The 15,590-nt window shown below is 40.8% G+C and overlaps 1 protein-coding gene across 1 annotated transcript in view; it reads right to left on the bottom strand.

Annotated features, from left to right (window-relative positions):
- SORCS3 (sortilin related VPS10 domain containing receptor 3) overlaps window positions 1-15,590 on the bottom strand; it is a 292,438-nt gene that overhangs the window by 76,391 nt on the left and 200,457 nt on the right. Inside the window, exons 7-8 of the mRNA XM_027648351.1 lie at window positions 13,430-13,494; window positions 6,481-6,599 (exon numbers count right to left, since the gene is read on the bottom strand). Of these exons, the coding sequence (XP_027504152.1) occupies window positions 6,481-6,599; window positions 13,430-13,494 (184 nt within the window). The remainder of the gene's footprint in view (window positions 1-6,480; window positions 6,600-13,429; window positions 13,495-15,590) is intronic.

The following is a 15,590-nucleotide window of genomic DNA, read 5'->3' as shown; positions in this document are numbered from 1 at the left end:
AACCTAGCCTTAAATACCCAATAAACTTGAAATGTACACACATTTCCTACTAAACATAAGCACTTCTGAGTTTTTCTAAACAATCAGGGTTACAAACAGTATTAGTATTAAACTACTACTCTGATCTGAGCTTAGCCATATATAGCTTATAGAACTAGGAAAATTTTTTCCCTCCTCTATAAACCCTAAAGAGAAATGTTCCTCCACCCCAATTCTAGTATTATAAATAGTAAGTATTTTTCTTTTTATCGAGGCTGGGGAAAAAAAAGTTATCATAAATATATCCACTTTAAAAAAAACCAGAATTTGATTCAGATAAAAAGAAAGTCTACAGATGTCATTTTACGTCAAATGACTTCAACTGAAATTTTTGGACCTGCTCTGATGAGACTCATCCAATAAAAGAAATATTATCTACAGGTTCTATAAGAATCTATCAGTGATTGTGGGTGAATACGGTGAATACTAGCATCTGCATATGTTTTAAGGAGACTTTCTGATGCAAAAGAAGATCAAATTGGTTCAACAGCTTTTGGCAGAAGTGTTTGCTCCTCTGAGCCAGAGATGTTATTCAGATGTGCACTGTAGGGCTCCCACTCAGCTGCACCACACAACAACATTCGGAGAAATTCTGGGTCTGTTCATTCTCACTGATAGTGGTGAACAAGCAGATATGCTGCTTGCTATGCAACTCCCTGAATTAGGCAAAAGTCTTCTAAACTCAAAATTACTTCAGAAAGTGAAGAAGAGACAGATAAAAGATCAGTACCAAAATAGAGCATTTTGACTTAAACTTTTCACTTTCCACATGTAATTCCTACAATTCCCACAAGAACCGCAGGCTGCTTCTACGCTGCTGCATGTGCAAGATGCGAATAACCACCATCCCCTCTTCCTAAATGTAAACACCATAGACCCCATCACATTCTGGAGGATTATAAACTACAACCAAGACCTTCTCTCTCTTCCCAGCTCCCCTCACACTCCTTTCTTCCTTCATCACATCAACCCCAAAACAAAGGGTCATCAACAGAGCAACTTAGCTTTTTAGACATGGAACCATCATACATCCCAGGACAACCTGATCTGAAGGAATCTGGAGTCAAGAGAAAGCTGTGCAGTTCCCAAGGTTCCCAGGAGACTGAATCACAAATGAAATGACATAGAAAGCAGCCAAGAAAGCTTCCAAGCAGCCGTAGAGGCCAGGTGAGAGACAAGACACTCTTATGAATTTTAGCCTGCAGTTAAACACCTTGTTGAATTATACCATGGGAATGAAAAGGGGAAGGGGCACCTGTGTTCCACTCTTTAAAGGAAAAGTGATAAGGTACTGCCTCTCAGAATTGCCTCTCTTGTTAGTGGTGCAAAGCGTTTTCCATTTAAAGTGGAAATGGAGCAGGGTCTGAAGCAAAAGGTCAATCCTTTTCAATCAAAGTTTCAATCAAAGCAGGTATCATTCCTCGTCTTTAGGAGGTAAGACCGGTAGTCAAAGACAGATCTGAGTGTGTTCATCTCCAAAGGCATTTGTTTGGTCTGCATCACCCCTAAATTCAAAACAGGTATCAGCTTCTTAGTCTCAGAGGACCAGTAGCTTTGTCACTGCCATAGAAAGTGCTGAAAGTCTGAGCTACAGTTCAGATCAACTTCAGCTGCACTCTGTTGGGATAGCAGAGTCTGCACCATCCCAGAGAAAAATAAAGACATAAAAAACAACTGAGACAGGTATTGATCACCCATCCACAGATCTCTGCACTGACTTACAGCCAGCTCAAATCAAAAAGGCCAAAGTTACCCAGAGGGTCTCCAAGTGCTGACAGAGACAGAAGGTTTAGAGAGGAATGGGAACGATGATAAGCGTGTGCAGAACTAGACAGGTATGATCTCTGGGAGAAAAGCCACACATTGAAGGGTTTATACAACACAACAAGATTAATAGGGGGATGGAAACATATTTATGATACCTACATCTACAACTAGGGGAAAAGAAAGTCCTTTATGATCTTGTGAGTACACCCAAAATCTTACCCATCCCATTTCTAAGTCTGTCAGTTCCAATCTCTTAAAGAAATAGTGCCTCTCCCTGTAAACATTGTCTCACATACTTAGGCCACCAGAGCCATAAAAGCAGTAGTGCCAGCAATCTTCATGTCACACATGCTAAAGAGTTTAGGCAGTATTATTGTCCCTCTCCTGATACCTAGGGTGTGAAAATAGAGTCCTTACATGGGTCTTCACCAGTGTATTGGGAATGTCATCCATCCCTGCTAGCAGCTAGGCTTGTCCAATGTGGGATTCCAGCCATCCAGCAGAACCACTGAGCCATTGCACCTGAGAGAGCTTGCACACAGCCTTTGGGTAACTGGGAACAACTACTTTAACTTAGCAATAATTAGCTTCCTATGGCAGCCATAGGTCTTCCCACATGAATGTTGCTTTCTGCAGAATCCACTGTCCCAGAGCAAAGCTGATTCCCAGTGAATGTGCTGCCTTATTCACACCCTTTGGAATTCTCAGACAACAAATAAGTGCCACTGTACTGGGACTTTTTTGGTCCAGACTCTCCTCGCTCCCTTTATAAGTGATGATATTTGCTCATGCTTTCTTGCATTTTCAGTGGAAAATTTTCATCTGTTGGCAAGGAAAGATACACAGATCATTCCTGCTCTTCTCTTTAGTCTTTAAAGAACTAAGTAGCACTGATGTTGTTTGTTTACTTACAGGAAAATAAAAAGGTTTTCTCCAAACAATGCTTTCTCTCTCAAAATAAAATTTCCTGAAAAAAAAAATCTTCATTTTCATTAAAGCCTATGGCATTTTTTACTCTTTTCATCAACCTGAGCAACTCCATTAGAAACCCTGATACAAGACTTGCTTCCACAGAATTCCCTCTGTGGTTTATTTTTTAACATTTAAATTCTCCAAAGTATCAATATTCTAGATTCATACATAAACCAAGACTATCCCTGATCCCTGTGTTTCATAATGTAGGCTCTGCACATGAGAATACTGTAGCAGTTCTGGTCATTGTCAGGAAATCAGATCTTTTAGGCAGTTGCAGGTTATGTCTGCACGTAAGTTTAGAAAGTGATACTTTCTTAGTAGCAAGTACTCAAAGGTGCCAACAAGGAAAGATGTAGTACAGCCATAGAGAATGGCACATTACAGATATCCAGAAAGCATGGGCTTCCCTGGTGCACAGACATGTAACTGAACATCACTGATGCTGACCTTAAATGGCAGAGTCGGTCATCAAATTAGCTCCTTTTTGGTATAGTAAATAAGTCCAGATATATTCTACGGTTTTCTCACAAATAAATTACCTGTTTTGTAAGTTGTATGAATTTTAAGTATTAAAAGGAGGGCAGGATTTTCTCTTAGTGTAGCAATTTATGCAGCATTATCCAATCCAATCTTAGTGATGTGCTAGGCACTCCTAAATAACTATTGATCAATCAAATAGAAAGTCAATCAATAAATTCTGAGTGAACACCTACTGTTTTATTCATAAGAATTCTTCCTACTCTCTCATAGTAGCTATTTCTTCCTTCCACATTACCTTTTACATCTTTTCTCATGGGCTATGTTATTTAACTCTTTTGCCTGGTAACCAGTCACAGTCTTTTCAAACTCTCTTCGTGGACAAGATATTTTCAAGCAGAGGATCATTCTCATTTTCTTTCTTTGTACTGTAATTCTGTAGGATCCTTTCAGAAGTGCTGCACAACAGAAATCATTGATTTATAAAGGCATTACAACATTTTCTTTTTTCTTCTATTCTATTTTATTCATTATGCACCGTTTGCTTTGAGTGCACAGTTACACAGGTTAATGCTTCCCAGGAATCTTACACAACAGGCCTGTTCATCAACTTGATTAGAATGGATATTCATAAGTAAATAAATGTATGCATATAATCTAAAACATTGATATCAATAGCTGGGATTTATCTTCCCTAATTTTAGCTGTCAAATATTTAGGGACCTTTGCTAAGCTGTGGTTAGGTTCCTTCTAATATTAATGAGAAAGACATATTCCAAGAGCAATCTATCTCATCTTGAAATAGGTGAAATGGGACAAGGTAAATTGCCCCAAAGGTTTTGATCTCTTTAGAGGAAAACTGACTATGGATTTAGACTAAAAATCTGCTGGTTTAATGACAAAATTTAAAAGAAACAAATTCCTCTCTCCTCTCCAAGACATTGGTTCTGATTTTTTCCAGCGCAGAAAGATCAGAACTCATGCATCAATCCTTTCTGCAGCTATTAAACCTCACTAGGTTCTTAACATTGAATTTGATATTTATTTATTCATCTCTGCCTAGTATTTGAAATTCTAAAGACCTGGCTCCCATACTTCTGTCCAAGATTATCCAGACTGAATGATATGCATGAGACACTGCATACAGAGTCAATCTGACACATCCCAGCTACATCACACAGTTTGTGAGCCTGATACATCCAGGACATATCAGCAGCCCTACATATGTACCGAGCAAACACTCTGCATAGTCCATCGATTCTATGCTGGACACAGTGGATTTAACACCCCTTCAGCTCAGAGAGGTGTGTGCTGTGAATCTGAAGTGTCTGCGTGTTACTTGAGCACCACATGGACTCAGTCCATGCCCAGTTTCTGCAGCCACTTTTGCCAGGCTGCTGGACAGTCAGAAACCCTGCAAGTGTGATACCAAAAAGAGAGAAAGGGGTTGACAACCTGTGAATGGAGAGTCTCCTGCCCAAAGCAGCGAAATGTTCTGTGTGTACATGTAACAGTTTTTAAAGGTGCGGAGATGTAATTTTCAATTCAAACATCCATTAAGCTACAATAAACATTGCTAAGAATAGTCAAGGCACTAGAATATCACATATATACATGTATATGTATACACACACATGCATTTTTTTTTTTTAACTTGAGGTAGTTAGCAGCTATTAGCTTGAGCTACTCACTGCTAATTTGAGGTGGAAGAACACACACATACCAGGCCCATGTCCCCACTTTGAGATCAAGATTCTAAAGAGAGTGGCCTTGTTTTAAGACAGGTGAGAGTTGTGGAATGAGAAACATCTGTAAGACATCATTGTAGCCTTAAAGAACTGGGTGTTCCACAACACCCTCAGCCACAGACATAAAACGCCAGATTAAGAGAGTGTCTCTAAAATACTTCTTGGAGAGTAGAGCATTTATTCATTGGAAAGCCACTGCCTCTAGTCAGATCATGACTTACTAAGGTTGCAAAACCCACATTCACAGTGTTTTCTAGCAGCAGGTTTTCCCCGTGATACCAAAGGAAGCAATAGCAGCCTGGGTTTCATGGGGGATGGAGGGGAACTGTGGCTCCCATTGCAGTAGGTCACCTCCAGAGCAGTAGACTCCCCTATTCACAGAAGAAGCCTGCCAATGTTACTCAAGTGCATGCAGTTTTCATACTGTAGTCCTCCCGGGGCATATCTACCTAATCTCAGCACAGAATTATCAGCCTTCCCATTTAAACTCCCATTTATAAGAAAATCTTAAAATAAACAGAGCAAAACTTTCTCATAATTTGTATACAGTCAGGAACGTTCCCCCAAGGAAATAAAATAGGAGCTTAATGGAACCCAGTCTTGCTCAAAAAGGGAAGTGTACGTCTTTTTAGTACCACCTGAATCAAGGCTCCACCTCATCTCATTTCGTTCCCACTGCTTCAGCATTGGTGACAAGCAGTTAGCATCATCCTGTCTGTAATCCCTGTGTCTCCTGAGCTTCCTACAATCTGGAATCACTGCAGCCTGGCTCCCAGTTTTCACTCAAATGGTACATCTTCAGGAAGTGTTCTTACATACTGTACAGTTCATCCTCAGACTTCCACAGATATGAAATGGGAAGAGATGGCATAGTTCCATCCACCCTGTGTATTCTCAAAAAATCTCAAAAACAAGTAGTTTCTCATTCAATTTCTGTCACATTCTCCTCATCTCTAAAATCATCACCAACTAGCTGACAAAATTACAGCCATCTTTCACTTTGAAGTTGCCCTGTAACACCTTTTTTTTTTAATCTTTCTGCTATTTTTCCTCCTACTGCAAATTTTTGTTCACTCCATTAGCATTACTTGGCTGTCAAATCAGCATAAACCTTTCCTGTTGTTAAAATAATCACTCACACCTTCCCTTTGTTCTTCTCTGTTCTCTTCAATCCATCAATAGCTTCCTTGTATTTTACATGTAGTCATAAAAATAGCACGTTAGAGCTTCTGTGAAATCCATGGACCCTTGATGAGTGAACTTTAAAATATTCACCATAAGACAAGTGATGAGCAGAGAGATCAAATGTTTTGCCCCAGACTGCACAGCCAATCTATAGAAGGTAGATATAGACTCCCAGCTCTTATGACTTGTGGTCCCACGTGCTGGTCCAAAGCATATGCTTCCTTTCTTGTACAGAAAAAATACCTTGTGCAGGCAGCATTCATGTCACATTTGCATCAAGCCAACATACCTGGATGAAGATATATTCATCCTGAACAACAAGGGAGCTGACATCAATGGAGCGTGAAAATGGCCCACTCCTTTTGGTCTCTGAGCACTCTTGGATCCGACAGGTCAAATAGTGGGTGTCTGCAATGGGAGAATATGTACACATGAGAAACGCCCAGGTAGGAGCCAGTTATCTGACAACATCAGCAGTAGCTCAAAAAAAAGGTCTCTGAAGGGAAGTCTAAACCTCATCTCCAACTATATAGGTGTTATTTCATGATCTGCCCCCAGCCTCTAGCACAGTAACTGCTCTCTCTGAAATCAAGAATTCATCACACTTGAACATTCACCATTCTCATCCCCATTCTGCAGACATACCTCAGGAGACTGAAGTTCAAACCATAAATGGATGTTACCAACCTTCAATGCATCAGAAAGCTGATGGTGAGTCTACATGGAGCAGAAGAAGATTTCAGAAGCCACTCAGGTAGAATTTACCAGTTTCAATACCCTGCTGGGACTTATATCCTTGTCCTCCCTCTGAAATACTCTGGCCTTGGTGGATGGTTTTAGTTGTGGTAGTAACACACACACACACACACACACTCACACGCATACACAAGCACAAAAAGAAGCCCAAACCAACACTATTAAGTTTAACTTATTTTGCTGTGAAAATAACAAGCATCTCCCAAAATTAAACCTTTATAGCCAACACAGACTAGGTATGAAAATGCCATGGACATGAAATAGCGTGACCAGTTAAGAGTCCTAGCAGTAGTTATATGCACTGCAAGAACCATCAAATGCTTCTGACCAGAAACAAGATGAGAATACCATCATACCGATGGGATTTTGTCAGGCCTTGGCATTGCTTGAGAGGAGGAACTGGACTGGGAGAAGAGCATGAAGATAACAGAAGGCAAAGGCAGACATATAGAAAGTTGCTCAGTGCAAGAAGAGACGTGCTCATCTCCAGCAAGTTGACAGGGGTTATAGGGAATTAAGCATTATTTCACTCAGGCTAAGAAAGGACCTCATGAAAAGAACAATGAAAGTATTGTGTCTCTGGATGTATGTAGTCTAAATATGCCCTCTCTGCTTTCAACTGCTCTTCTGAAAACTGCAAATTAGGGAGAAAAAGAAAATACTACTAAGATGACAGCTGCAGTGATAAAAGGGTCATATCTTTTACACTGCAGCACTTCTACAGGCTTCCTAGATTCAAGTGCTTGTTTTCTTTTCTACAAAGGGTGAGGACAGACCATCAGCGAAGAAAACAGCAAGTTTATAAAGGCTGGGGTGAGCCTGGTGCTGTGATTTTAGTTTACAACAGAACCCTTTAACATGAATCTTGTCAGACAGATCCCAAAATGATAAAAGAGAAGTTTAAAAGGACTGTACTTGCCTAGCAAAGCTGCTTACAGGATTCTATGTACCAAAAAACCTGCTACTGTCCTTAGTTTGTGTCCTTCCAGTGACAGCAAAATGAGGTTCAGTGGAAAGTTCTGGGAGGCACAACCCAAATCGTAAGACTCAGCTAACTGCCTTCCCAGATTCTAAGACTAGATTCACAGACTGAGAGTTTCCCCTTTCATTGTCTTGTCCCATCAACACTCTTAAGAATGCAAAAAGAATGCAAGTCAGAGGTATTAATAATAAAAATAATAATTTAAAAAAAAATTGTCTAAAAAGGTCACCAACTACAACCAAGCTTTAACCTAACAAAGGTTCATGCCCAGCCTCCTAGTGGTTGAAGTCCCATGCTTAAAGGCTGCAGATCTGGTTCTGGGTTGAGGCATTAGGGATTCCAGGTTAATAAGAGCTACATGGCTGATTCAGAGCAGTTGCATAGGTCTGATGCAGTAATGAAATCGTAGTCCCACTGAGAATGCTAAAGCAGCAGAAAATGTTGCTGGTGCCAGCTCAGAGTATCTGGAGATTATTAAAGTGTATGGTGAAAAATATCTGACCCAGAGACAGTGTCAAATAACTGGAGTATCAGAGTTGTATTTTCTCCTAGCATAAAATACCAGCAAGCAGTGGAGAGGTCAGACTTTCAGCTGGCATAAATTAAGGTTCTTCATCAACTGACATATATATACACCCTTGGTCCAGAGCTGCTATTTAGTTCCTCAACATGGAATCTAAGGCAACTTTGCAGTGGATAAAAGCAACTTCTCAGAAAACAAGAGGGTCTTACATGCTGCCACGCTACCCAAAGAAATCTACAGACGTAGCTTGTTCTTTGAGGTAGCTCTAAAATTAGGTAGAACAAGGAGGAGAGGTCAGGAGGCATATTTTTAGAACCTCATTGCCTCCAGTATATTCTCCCACACAGTCGCCTGGATATTCTTATCCTCCCAAAAAGGGGATAATTTGCTGCTGCTGAGTGACGGAATGGGAAGAGGAATAAAAACCTGTCACAAATAAATGCAGATAAATCACAAGTGTTGACATGACAATGAGCTTCCTGCCTATTGGGAAATGTGTCATTTTGAGTGTGTTACACCAGCAATCAAATATACTTGAAGAATGACACCTGATTAATATTCACAAGAAGACAGTGTTAGAGAAGGGGGGTAGCTCACTACCCATTTTCCATTTTGTCTCTTGCTTTATTTATTTATTTTCATGTATTTTACAACACAAGGTCTCTGAAAAAGCAAAACCCCACAGACAAAAAAATTATCTTCAAAACTGTCTGCTTTAGGATACCAAAAAAAGTTCAAGACTTGTTTTTTTTTTTCTCCTGCATTAAAGAAAATGAAAAACAATGCCCTTTAAAAGATGATAAAAAATCAGATAAAAAATATGACAGCACCCAGTTCAGTTCCCATTTACACTTTGAGTGTGCAACTCAAAGTGAGAAACATTCCCAAGTCCTTGCTCAAGCTTCTTAAAGAGTATGATCTCTTCCTGAGCTATGGTCCTATTCACAGAAAACATTTTCCCTTCGATAGAAAGTACAGCGTCCCTTAACAAAAATCTCAGTTAAGAGAGAAGAGGGCATCCTAACTTCCAAGATGTTATCTCCCTCTCCTCCAAAATGAGGTGATTTTTCACCCCTCTTTTGCACAGCCACAAGGAAAAAGAACGTCCACTCAGAAGGACAGGTGACATGAGCCTCAGAAGGACAGGTGACATAAGGCTCTAGAGCCTTACTTACTTTCACTGGGAGATATGTGTCTTAAGGGAGATTGGGGATTATTTCTAATGTCCCATGCAACACCAAAAATAAAGGGTTTGGGTGTTTTGGCTTTGGTTTGGGGTTTTTTTTTGAGTGGGTTGGGGTTTTTTGTTTCCTTTGGGTTTTTTATTATGTTCCACTGCAAAAGGAGTTGAAAAGAGCTCCCTACTTCCCAGACAGCATCAAAGCTTTTCATGCTTTTAACCACCATCCAGCTACTTTCACAGCTCATCTGTGAAGGCAGCAATATGGACATCAAACATTCTGGAGTGCTTGCTGCAGCTCAAATCCCAGTATCCATACCTCCGCATAAACCCTTCCCACATCATTCAGGGTTAGGGAATGGCTTTCGCAGATGTGCAGCCATTTTCCAGTTGAGGAGCTTGAACTGCCTCCTCATTGCCATTTAACGTAGTCTCCCATCTTGAGAATATGGAGTGTATACTTACCCTTTTAGAAGTGATAAAACCAAAACAATTTCTTGAAATTTGAAGTGATAAACAGGTGAGATAAGCCAAGCCACTATGTCTCCTCTTTGCCTGCCAGCCATGCCAGCTTTGGCAGGAAGCAGGAGCACAAGAGGCTCTCTCTGGTGAGTACCACCCAAAGATGTGAGTCCCAGAAGGGAGACTGTGAAACGGTCAAACCTGTCATTGTGCTGAAGGCTGCAAAGGGCCTGTGTTACAACTACCTGTGTGCAGTTAACTGTGGCTTACAGAGACACAGGACAGCAAGTCCCGCTGCTTCCTGGCAGCATTATAAGGCAGCTGAAAGCAGTGATGGCTGACCAGCATGAAGAAGGGAGAAGGGCTGCTGATGGTACAGTTGCACTGGCACATTGGCTCAGCTTCAGTCAATTTTGCCCTCGACAATTTTGCCCCTGAAGGAAAAGAGTATTTAGAAATGTCAACAGTATTGTAAATTGGTTTCCAGGAATTACTTACCCTGTTTTATCTTACTGGTTAGCTTTTTTCCCCCTCTTTTTCCTTTAACTCAAAGCCTGTTTATTGCATCATATCTGTGTGTGGGGAGATTAGCTCACTGAACATCAGAAAGTTAAATATATCCTTCCCAGGAATGCTGGTGGGTGCTTGTGTAAGTGTATTCATAATAATTCCCTTGCATCTAACCCTGTCCTTGCTGCTGCCTATTACACCCAGGCAGAAGGTACAATGCCCAAGGCTCCTACATGTTTTTATAATTTAAAAATGTAAGCCTCGATTATTATTCTGCTACAATAGCTCTGCCAAGATGTTGGAAAAATGTGAAAAACTTCATCTCCTACAAAAGACATGAATAGCTTGAGATAAGATAGGCAGTGGAATTATCAGCATCTTGCAAATATTTAAGGAGATTAGACACTGGGGAAAATGTTTTTTTCAGAGACACGACCATTCCTAATGACTGGACAGACAAAACCATGGGGCAAGATATTTTGAAGGACAGACACCAAGAGAGTTGAACAGGACTCCCACCTCCCAGCTCCACGAGCTTATTGATAGCCCTGACTCATTTATGGATGAATGAGACTCTAGTATGTCCCCCAACCTGTTCCGAGCTCCAGTGTCTGAATTGCTATTAGATAGGTTCTTGAATCCCATTACTGCTAAAAGAAAAAAAATTAAAAATAATAATAATTTTTTAAAAAATCAAGTTCAGAAGTGTATTCCTAAATACCATTTCCCTTCCTCCCCACCACTTTTTCTCTTCACATTTTTTTTTTAAATAAAAAGCATGGAGAAATACAGAAGAAGAGGAAAGAAAAATACCCCATCTAGAAGAATCATGTATTTTTCAAGTAGCCAGTGACACTGAAGGCATGGATTCTTTTCCCTGAATTGAACTGACCAATGGGAATACTTAAATCCATGTCTGTTAATGCATCAAATAAGTGACTGAGCCATCAGACTGACCTAAGAGGCATTAAAGAAGCCTATCCTTCCTTCTCTACACTACTGAGGAAAACTTTCATCAGAAACTTTCTGATCAAGAGGAAATAACTGCAGGGGCCCATTTTCCACCAGGTGGAAGTGCCTCAGCCATTTCACTGAGCACATGAAAGCCCAATTTGGTTACAGAGCTTACTGGGAGAAAAGTTCAGCTTCCCATTCCTAGGCACACAGAGCTGTACCATTTCACACCAGCTGAGGCTATAGCTGTGAGGCAGTTGCTGCTTTGTAACACAAGCTAACATCATTTCAAGCCTTAAAAACTCTAATTGGAACAACACAGTTCTTTTGTGCTGTGCTTGGCTGGGAGAGGAGTCATTTTGGTGCTGTGCCCCAGTGGTACCTGCCAGCAGGGCCAGCACAGCCCGACGGGTCTCCACTGTGCCTGCTGGGATGATGGCCTGCAAAGGGGTTGTTTTGCTGACACTACTGGTTAACTCTGACTTTCAGCGAAACCCTCAACACCATTACCTGCAAACTTCAAAACGCTGCATTTATATATTAAAAAAAGAACAAATAGCAAACCCCTGAGCAAACAAGACCTGAAGGAAGACAGCTGTCCGCAAACTGGGGACACATCTTTAAAAAAAAGCATTTACATCCCTGAGACATCCAATATTCAAATAGCTGGGTGAGAAAGTTTAAACTTAGTTTGAAAACAGACTCCATCAGCAGTTTGTTTTACTTGCTTTTGGCCACTTCTCCCAGCATCCCTGCAGCAGCACACACAGCAGCAAAGGCACTGAAGATGCCTCCCTACCTTGTCCACCCACCTGCTGTCCTGTTTTGCTTTTTCCACATATTCAACAAACAGCTGTCACCTCTGAGCTTTTATTGCCTGGTTATTTATTCAGCTGCCATCACTAAATAGCAGTGGGAGGCCAGTGAGTGATTTTAGGAGATCCACAACCTCAGAGAAGCCACCTTGATAGACAGGAGCTTGTTCACACAGCATCTGGCCTACGCAGTTCTTGACTAAAACAGGAAATTTTGCAACCAACAAAAATGAGGCTTTTTCTTCCCAGAAATCCTCTAAAACCTCAGTCCTATGCTGCTTTTATGAACTGTCCCTGTAGTGAAAAGGGACATTTGTCCCATTGCTCCCATTTACTCCCAGTGGAGTAAAGTTCCACACCAGGAGCAGATGCATTACTACGCTGTAGTTCCTGAGAGAAATATCTAAAACACTATCTGTATCTGACACTGTTCTTCCTAACTACATAGGAATCCATTCTACTACAAATGCGACTAGATTCATTTCAGTGAGGGGCTAAGAAATGTTTTCCTGCTTCCTACTTCAGATCCAGGCATCTTTCATGGCCTTTAATGTTTTAGAATGGAACACCTATCCATACTTTATAAGCAAAACTAAAAAATACTTTCAATACAAGACACAGGGACAAAGCAATATCCTGATGAGAGGATAAGTCTGACTGCAGGCAATTTCTTAAATTTCCAGGTACAATCCAGCTGTTTTGAGCACCTCTGGAAATGCACAAAGGTTGCAGGGCATAGTAGAGGTATCTCATCTCTTTATGATTCATGTAAACTACATGATACTGAAACAGCCAAATAGGGAACAGAATAGATGGGTCCTTAGCCCAACAGATTTTGCTTTTGCCCACTCCCTCCAAGGACATAAGCCCTGCAGCCAGTGACTTTCCCCAAATGGGCTGAGGATAAGAATATGCCTCACATCAAACCCCCATGACCCACATATTTCCTACCAATTAAAATGTAAATAGGAAGATAAAATGAGTAAAGTGACTTTTCATAACCACTCCATTCTTGGTTCAAAGGCCATATTTTTAGCATTGTCTGCAGGCACTCACGTCCATCAGCTGCCCGGGCTTCCATGTGCACAAGGTCAGGTTCTTTATCCAAACCAGTCACTGACCTGGGAGGAGAGAGAAAGACAAAGAAGACAGTCAGTTAGCTGAAAGGCTGCAATCAGACAGAGAGATGGTGAGGGAAAACAAAACCAGTCCAAATCTATCTTGTGACACCTGGTATGTAGGTCTCTACCTTCTACCACAGAATCACAGAATATTCTGGGTTGGAAGAGATCCTCAAGGGTCATAAAGTCCCAACTCTTAAATTAATGGAATCCACAACCTTGGTGTTAATTAGCACCATGCTTTAACCAAGTGAGCTAGTCTCAGGATCACTACTAACTTGACTCCTTAGTGTTTCTACTCAGACCACTCTCAGGGGCCCTATAACTTCCCAGGCATGGGTGAGTGATCCAGCCTATCCCTTGTCTACAAGATCAAGACTAGTATGATTGTTCTTGTGATGAAAAAGAGAACTGGTTCCAAGACCCAGTAAAATCAGATGAGGGCACAGTAGCCTCACGCTTATAGAAAGCAAATTGGAAGGAGGTTTTATTTGATGGAATAGTGACACGAAAGACCAACTTTCCTGATTTGCCCCTGGTTTGCTGGGCAAACTTGCTATTGTTCACCTTAGTTTCCCCTTCTTCAAAAGAAAAACAACAATGTACATATGGTGAATTTCTGATTTTAAAAAAGTGAGAAAGTGTTCATTACTCATCACATGATCCCATGCCACAGTCCTTTATAATCATGAAACAAGGTATGATGAGTTTCTTTAATCTCACTAGTTGAAACTCAAGCACCTCAAGTCAAATCCTCCTGTGTATTGTTATTTACTCCCTAAAAATATTTTTCCAAGCACATTAAAAAGATACTTCTCCTCCTGGCAGAGGAAAAGTCAAGCTCAGAACAGAAATGTTATTATTAGTGTCCTGGCTGATAAGAATCTCTGGGAGATGAACATTTAGTCCTAGCAATGGCTGGCAGGGGGAAAAAAAAATCCATAGATGTCCACGTGATTTATGGAGCTGCTTCTCCTGAGTTAACCAAAGGGTTAGATTAAAAAGGGACAACAACAAAGATCAGTTTCTAATTTGGTGGGAGTTGAATTTGATACAGTAGATTGTAAATAATAGATTCCCTCCAAGCCAGCCAACATTCAGAATCCCCTAATGTTCTGAAAACATTTTTTTATCACAATCTGTTGCTGCTTCCATCCTTGGGGCACCAACACTAAAAAAAAAGGAAAAAAAAAAAAAAAGAAAAAAACCCTAACAAAATACAGATGTTCTGATACATTTTTGGATTCTTATAGCATTGTCTGAAGCAATGACAAACATACAAATGTGCTGGAGTTCAGCTAAGATCAGCCAGTGCTGCAAATGTCGAAACAACTACAGTATGACCCACTGGGTAGGTAACTGAAACTGGCATCACTTGCTAACTAGAGCACCACATTGACAGTGTGTCCATTCACAACACCCTGAATTGCAGCCAAAAAATACCAACGCAATAAAGCAAAGCAGCACAGGCAGATCTTTCATCATTCCACTCCCGGTGAGAAATAGTCTGCTCCTTAATCGCTACCATCAGTTTCAGGGTGATCCCACAAGGAAGAAAGTACTGTCTGTTATCAGTAAGGATGCCAGAACGGGCCTGAGTTCCTGTGGCCATGTAGTTATCAGGGTCAAATCTTCCCAAAATCTGGACACAGTTAAAAGTGACAGTAGGACAAATAAAAATTCCTTTAAATGTCAGTGAAAAAACATTATGGTGTGCAGCAACATTATTTCCCAACATATAGAGAAAGGGCACACATCTGTCTAGTGCATAGCAGAAGTTTTCTGTCTTTTACAAATGAGTAGCACTAATTGTTGTAATTTCAGTCATTCATCAACCTTGACCCTTACATATGACATGCCAATAGGGACAGAGGTACATGCCTATCATCCTATCTATCCATCACAACTTTATCAAAGGGAGCAGTAATTCCAGCTGTTTGAGGTAAATGTTGGGAACACATTAGGCACCTGCCCTGCAGTCCTTCCCAACAGGTTTCCTGCTTAAATCCAGCCTTCCCCCTGGGCCTGCACACTCCAGGCATCCATCCTTCTGGAAGCCAGACACCAGCTTTCTACCCAGAGACATTTGCTGTGTC

The sequence above is a fragment of the Corapipo altera genome, unplaced genomic scaffold, assembly GCF_003945725.1.
Source record: "Corapipo altera isolate COAL_440 unplaced genomic scaffold, ASM394572v1 56, whole genome shotgun sequence".
NCBI classification, from domain to species: domain Eukaryota; kingdom Metazoa; phylum Chordata; class Aves; order Passeriformes; family Pipridae; genus Corapipo; species Corapipo altera.
This window is presented reverse-complemented; position numbering and strand designations above follow the sequence as displayed.